The following is a 7,613-nucleotide window of genomic DNA, read 5'->3' on the forward strand; positions in this document are numbered from 1 at the left end:
CTTTCCCCAAGAGGGTTTTATTAACAACATATTCTGCTGCATAGTTTTAAAATTAATTTTAGGGACAAAGTTCCAAGAACACTTGTTACAGCAACAAACAACGTATATTCCTTAGCAAGCAGAAGATCATTTTCTGATATGACTTTGTAGCTGTCAGGGATGTCCTATTTTTCAGACATGTAAGACAAGTTGAAAATTTACCCATTGTAATGCTCGAGAGTAAATAGAAGAACTGGAACAAAGAAAAAAAAAGGAAGCAGAACAAAACATATTCTTCTTTAAACCATTAAAGAAGTTTACCTTTGAAGGCATGTACATACTGACAAACTAAGACATGTTACCACAATGCTTAAAGCTAAAATTCACTTGAGTGCCCTCTTCAAACTTTTCTATACTGTTCTGTCTACTACCTCAGATATACTTATATCCTGGTAGCACCTTAACACCTCAAAATATTTTGAGATTCTCCTCTTTTCTCTTAGGTTGCAAGTGGGAGCACATTGTATCTCTTATCAGGAATGCATAGCACGTGCAGTAACGTTACATGTGCTTGTAATTCCAGTAGCACTCAACTGCCACTCACGAAAATTTGAGTTTGCTAGGGTCATTTGAGTTTGAAACTTTTACCATGACTTCCTAGTACCTCATAAAGATTATTTCAATATTTCCTTAGTATCTTAAGGCTTCAGACAGCCTCCCTTAATTGATATTTTGTTGCAGTTCTCCTTCCACAAACATTCCACAAGAACATCTAAAGATCTTCTTGCCTTTCCGTTTTTTGCTTTCACTCCTTCTATATCACACCTTCATAGACATTAATTTTTATATTGTGACTTTTCTTCATATCTCACTTTTTAACCATGTTACCTCCTTCACTTTACATTCTCTACAAAGGATCTGTAAAATCTGTTTTTCATGTCCTTGAACTGAGAAGGTGTATCACACTTCCTCAGTTGATTGCTGATGAGTTTCCGTGCCTCACTGCCCATAAGTCTTCATTCTTCACGTTCCTATCTGCAATTCTTCAATGGCCAAGTTTATGAGACTGTACAGTTCCATGTTAAATTTCTTCTTACTATAATGGCTGTTCAGGGTATTCCCATTCTTTCGCACCCATTCCACTGCTATAAATTATTCCTTACTCTCATTTGCACCAATACATTTATTTGTGAGGCCATCTTGCAAAAATGGCTCAATGAAACGATGTCTTTTAAAAAAAAGCTGAAAAAACTATATCAGCACAACTTGGGGAAGAGGTGGCAAAGACGACAGTAATAAAGTTTTACAGAGCTATGCAACTCTTGAAACATATTCAGCTACATCTGTTAATAGTGATCTGGTTCAGATCAGGACAATTCTGAACTGCATTCTCAATTTACTAGTTGATTCTGGTTTTGGAGCAGTTTTGATGCATAAAAACTAGATTCCGTTCAGAGAAACAAAACCTAAGTTCCAGTCCAAAAGCACCTGAAACTCATCAACATGGACTTCTGTTCATCTACCTGGCCTTCTCCAAGACCTTTGATATGGTCCCCCACAACATTCTTGCTGCTAAATTGGAGACATAAGGATTTGATGGATAAGGACTTGGCTGGATGGTTATGTCCAAAGAATTGCAGTTAACGGCTCTATGTCCAAGTGGAAACCAGGAACAAGCTGTGTCCCTCAAGAGACCGTACTGGGACTGATACTATTCAGTATCTTCATCAACATAGACAGTGGGATTAAGTGCACCCTCAGCAAGTTTACAGATAACACCAAGCTGAGTGGTGCAGTTGATAAGCTAGAGGGAAGGGATGCCATCCAGACGGACCTTGATAGGCTTAAGGAATGGACCCACATGAACCTTACGAAGCTCAACAAGGCCAAGTGCAAGGTCCTTCACCTGGGTCAGAGCAATCCTCAGTATCAATACAAACTGGGGGATGAATGGATTGAGAGCAGCTCTGTGGAGAAGGACTTCGGGATACTGGTAGATGAAAAACTGGACATGAGCCAACAATGTGTGTTTGCTGCCCAGAAAGCCAACCGTGTCCTGGGCTGCATCAAAAGAAGCATAGCCAGCAGGTCAAGGGAAGTGATTCTGCCCCTCTACTCTGCTCTGGTGAGGCCCCACGTGGACTACTGCATCCAGATCTGGGGTCCCCAGTACAAGACAGACATGGGCCTGTTAGAGCAGGTCCAGAGGAAGGCCACAAAAAATTAGAGAAGGCTGGAACACCTGTCCTGTGAAGAAAGGCAAAGAGAGTTGGGGTTGTTCAGCTTGGAGAAGAGAAGGCTCTGGGGAGACCTTATTGCAGCCTTCCAATATATAAAGGGAGCTTATAAGAAAGGTGGAGAGGAGAGATACTTTTTACCAAGACCTATAGTGACAGGGCAAGGGGGAATGGTTTTAAATTGAAAGAGGGTAGATTTAGACTGGACATGAGGAATAAATTTTTTTACGATGAAGGTGGCCAGACACTGCAACAGGCTGCCCAGAGAAGTTGTGGATGCCCCGTCACTGGAAGTGTTCAAGGTCAGGTTGGATGGGGCTTTGAGCAACCTGGTCTAGTGGAAGATGTCCCTGCCCATGGCAGGGGGGTTGGACTAGATGACCTTTAAAGGTCCCTTCCAAACAAAACCATTCTATCAAATGTATTCCAATGCTTACTGGTGACATTAAGTTCCGAATTAATGTGTTGGACAGAAGTTTCTGTTATACACCTACTGCTTCCCATACAGTGAGGCACTTAGCTGAGGGGAACAGACTAACACTGATCCTGAAGAAATATTCCAAACCACATATAGAATAATAGAATCATTTAGGTTGGAAAAGATCTTTAAGATCATCGAGTCCAACCGTAAATCTAACAGTGCCAGGTCCACCGCTAAACCATGTCCCTAAGCGCCACTTCTACACATCTTATAAATACCTCCAGGGATCGTGACTCAACCATTTCCCTGGGCAGCCTGTTCCAACATTTAACCACTCTTTCAGTAAAGAAATTTCTCCTAATATCCAATCTAAACCTCCCCTGGCACAACTTGAGGCCGTTTCCTCTCGTCCTATCACTTGTTACTTGGGAGAAGAGACCAACCCCCACCTCGCTACAACCTCCTTTCAGGGAGTTGTAGAGAGCGATAAGGTCTCCCCTCAGCCTCCTTTTCTCCAGGCTAAACAACCCCAGTTCCCTCATCCACTCCTCACAGGACTTGCTCTCTAGACCCTTCACCAGCTTCGTTGCTCTTCTTTGGACACGCTCCAGCACCTCAATGTCCTTCCTGTAGTGAGGGGCCCAAAACTGAACACAGTATTCGAGGTGCGGCCTCACCAGTGCCGAGTCTAGGGGCACAATCACCTCCCTACTCCTGCTGGCCACACTATTTCTGACACAAATACATATAATGTATTTGCCAGAGCCTCACTATCAACAATTTTGATCTACTATTTTTCTAACAACATGTAGATGTCACATGTCCTAATTCCTTTGTCACTAGGGGAGAAAAAAGAAGTATGAGGAAACAATACATGTTTGCATCTTCAAGGTTTCAAATCCTCTATATAGGAAGCTAACATGAGTAACAGGTCTTGTCCAAGATGCAACCTAGAATGTCTTTAGGTAACAGACTAGTTCCGAGATTTGCAAAACTGCTCTGTAAATTTATGTATTAAGTCCTTACGCAGAGTTTTGACATACCACAAATGCTAACTAGCAAATCCCTAAAGAAAGTTGTATTTGAAAACAAAGTTTGCTATCCAACTTCTTACATGCTATTTCTGAACTATAAAGCAGTGTTTTTCAACCCATGATCTTCAAATTATATAAATCAAAGCATTTTTATCATCAGTAGGCTTAAATTAACTAAGCAGGAGCCTCCAAGTCCATTGGAAATATTTTAGAAATCTGCAAATCAGAACAGATGGAACACCACTGATCCACAAAAGATTAATCTATCCTCAGCAATCTTAGACTGGAATTGTGTAGAATATATTAAACATAATTCAAGATCAAATGCTTCCTGTCATATTATCAAAGTTTCTAACAGGCAGGGTTAACTTCTACTGACAAGATTTTCTAGAAGAAAAGGAGGCAACTTCCAAGGAAAAAGAACAAACTGAAACTTACATCTTGAAAACCTTTCCTTTACATTTTTTTTAAGTACAAAAACCTGTAAATGATCCGCACCTACCGTGTTTCAGGCTTTTTCTTGTGTAAAAGCCACTTCCACTATAGCTGTCTTCCCTCTTTCCTCCTCTTGTTTCTTCTTCTCCTCATGTTGTCATTTTTCTAATTCCTCTCGTTTGGTATTTTTCTCCTTCCCTTTTACCTGTGGCAGCCCTTCCTGCTTCCTTTTGAACCTACTACTTTATTTTTCACATACAAAGACCACAGCCATAAAAAAATCCTGTATCTGTACACCTTGAAATACATCTCTCATATCCACTTGTAAACCTATTTTTCCCCTCCCTTCTGAGTGAGTCTTTTTCATCAAGGCCCTAAAAGGACTCCCAGCCACTACTCCTGTCTCTCTGAACTCAATCTATTTCAACACTGCTATGGTCCCAGCCTATCAGACTTCATACCAGCAAAATTCCGGTGTGTCTCTGTCAATCACACTAAAAATGAAAGTTCAGTCGTTTAAGGGAAAGCACATGCTGATTTTCTTAAGATGCGCTTTCCCCAAGAAAAACAAAGGCACTACTTTAAGGTAATAAATGCTGTAAGTTCTCATCCACAACTACTTGACCATCTATGATAACACAATAATCATACCCCATGTCTAAGTGATCAACTAGCAATAGTGGGAATGTTGGTTTTAAAAGATTAGGAACTGAATTTCTAAATCATTCAGTGAGACATCCGGACTATAAAAACTTCCCAGCTTTCAACTTCAGAAGTCAAATTTTGAAATCAGTTTCAAGACTAACACAAAAAACCTACAACCTAACATCCTACTTAAAGCTTAGCTTCATACTGCCATTTCCATAATACAATATGAAAGGTATTAATACTCTTCCAGTACAGTTGCTAATATATGCCCAAACTGAAGAACTGTGCTATTTAAATATTTGTTGAAAAACGGGTTAAAAAAAAAAAAAAATCTATGTGTTTTAATAAGCATATGAGCAAGTTAAGAAATCGTGCATTAACAAGGGTCTACTGCACCTAGATTCTAACTGGTTTAAATTTTCCTTTTAAAATGACCCTAACTAGTCTGAAGTTAAACCTGTAGCAAAAGCAGTGATTTGGCTTTTTCCCCCACTTCTAGCCTAACAGGGCAGCAGAGTACCAGTATATGTTGGAACTTGGAAGGTTTTAAATTGCTTATGTGAAAGCTTAAATTCTATAGACTAGCAATTCCAGACCACCATTCATGGCTGCCCCATCTGGCTTTTAGCAATACCTGTTTACTCGCTAAATCAGGAGACAAAATACTGCTATTTATACAGAGATATAGAACAAAACCAGGCAATTCAAACTAATTAATATTGTATGATATAAATACATATTATCACAGGCCAACTAAATAGCAATTATAAAGCGCATATAACAATGCAGGACTATGAGTCCACAAGTAACTTGGACCCCGTTTTGTTAAGCATTGTAAATACTGAGAATTGCTCATATGCAATGAATTATGACAGCTAGCTACTTACAACTTAAGATCAGACTTTCAAATTCAGGTTTTTTGCATGTCAAATTATATTCAGATGGCAAGACAACAGATCAGTAATAATACTGAAATCACTTTGATGCATTATACTAGCCACAGAACTGCACAAAAAGGTACAAAAGTTACATAGATACACTAACATTTATTTGTGTCAATTAAAGGGGTACACTTAAGTCATAAAGAAAGCTTTGCTTTAGATACAAATACTTGCATGTCAAAACATCTGTAGGTGTCACTAACTGCCAAACTGGGATAGTTTACTTACCTAACACGTTATGTCATTGAGCATATTTTATTCCAGAGTCACAGATAAGGTTGTGATGGGGATGAAGGGAACCAAGATCTTCCATATGAATTAAGCTAAAAAACTAAGCAGTGCCACTGCCAGAAATATTTCTGAAAATAAATAATTCTATTATTTATTTTCAGCTTTTAAGGAAATTTTCAGAATTGCAACTTACCAGGATTATGATGAGTCACAGATTCTCCATTTTGAAATACATCTCCAGCCACGTTCATTCTACCAGGATTGAAAGGTCCTACACCAGTCTTGGTCTGTGAAGTCAAAGATGGGGTGTATGTTTGCATATTAACACCAAAATTACTTGACTGCAGTCCGTTAGATACATCTCCCAAGTTGGCATTCTGCAGTGATGTAACATGTGTAATCATTAAGTTCATGTCACGCCCTTCAGCATTTTCTAAATGACCATCACTCACAGAGCTCATAGCACCTGTTTCTAACGTAGTAACATTAGCAATCTGAATTTCAGAGTCTGGTTCTGTGGTTATACCACTATTACCTATTCCTGAATTTACCTTACTTCTTGAAAAACTGGAAGCTGAGAATTCCATATCATTGGTTCTATTTTTACACTCTGGAAGTCTTCGTTCATTAAAACTGGAAGCATTCTTCTCGTGTCCTTGATTTGTTTCAATATCTTCTTCATCATCAATAATAATAGTTTCACTTATACTCCCCTTTTGAGAATTTAAGTCTTTTGGAGTAGGAAGCATTTTGCAATCATTCCCTTGAAGTTCTTCATTTTTTGATGACGTAAATGCAGTGTTCCTTTGATCTGCTATCAGTGACGTAGAATTTTGCGGAGGTTGTATAGGTTCTATAAAAACTACATCATCATCATCTTCTATAGGCGGGTTTTGGAATTTATTAGGTCTAGAAACTAAAGAACTTGGTGAACCTCCAAATGTATTTCCTACATTTGCAAGACCTGCTGCCATGGTGGTATTCCCTAGTAGACCAGGAGTATGTTCAGACAGTTCTAATCCTCCCAGAGGACTCGTGTCCATTCCAGATCTGCTGTTTAAAGAAAAACATAAAGCAAGAAAAAACACACCCAACTTCAGAGTAAGATACAACTTTCCAATAACAGTTCTTGAAAATAACTACAGAATTAATAGTTCCAGCTTTTACTTTTTCTTCCTGAAATCATGTAAAGAAAAAACAAAGTTTCTCTATGCTCTTCTTTGAATGTCTTAACATTCATTTACTTTCTAATCCTATACTAGCAAAAATTAGTGCCATTACCAACATTTCCCACACAATAGCTACACATCATTATGTTTATCAATACATACATACACAGGAAATAGAATTTTTGATGGTATTTATTACATGATCATGATTTCCCAGTCCCTCTCCCACCCACATATGCACACAATAATTCTGTAACACTGCTTTTGCTAGACTGCAAAGCAAGATCAAAAGTTAGATATGCAGAAAGAAAATTTTAATTCCTATTAAATTTCATTTTTATTAAAAATGTTACAGAGTTTTAGTATCAATAAATTTATACAATAAAAGACTGAAGCGCATATCCAAGTACCGGGAGAGGGGGAGAAAGGCAACTTCATTTTGTGTATTAACAACTTTGACACTTGACAGATTTTCCCCCAACCCTCAACTGCCAAAGCTCCTTAGGTGGCCCCAATAC

The 7,613-nt window shown here is 38.6% G+C and overlaps 1 protein-coding gene across 1 annotated transcript in view; it reads right to left on the reverse strand.

Moving 5' to 3' along the window:
• The window catches only part of LOC104083703 (zinc finger MYM-type protein 2-like), a 15,492-nt gene extending 8,523 nt beyond the window's left edge, over positions 1-6,969 (reverse strand). Inside the window, exon 1 of the mRNA XM_009587313.1 lies at positions 6,120-6,969. Within this exon, the coding sequence (XP_009585608.1) occupies positions 6,120-6,969 (850 nt within the window). The remainder of the gene's footprint in view (positions 1-6,119) is intronic.
• Between the last annotated feature and the right edge of the window lie 644 nt (positions 6,970-7,613).

This window comes from Fulmarus glacialis, unplaced genomic scaffold (genome assembly GCF_000690835.1).
Source record: "Fulmarus glacialis isolate BGI_N327 unplaced genomic scaffold, ASM69083v1 scaffold1320, whole genome shotgun sequence".
Lineage (NCBI taxonomy): Eukaryota > Metazoa > Chordata > Aves > Procellariiformes > Procellariidae > Fulmarus > Fulmarus glacialis.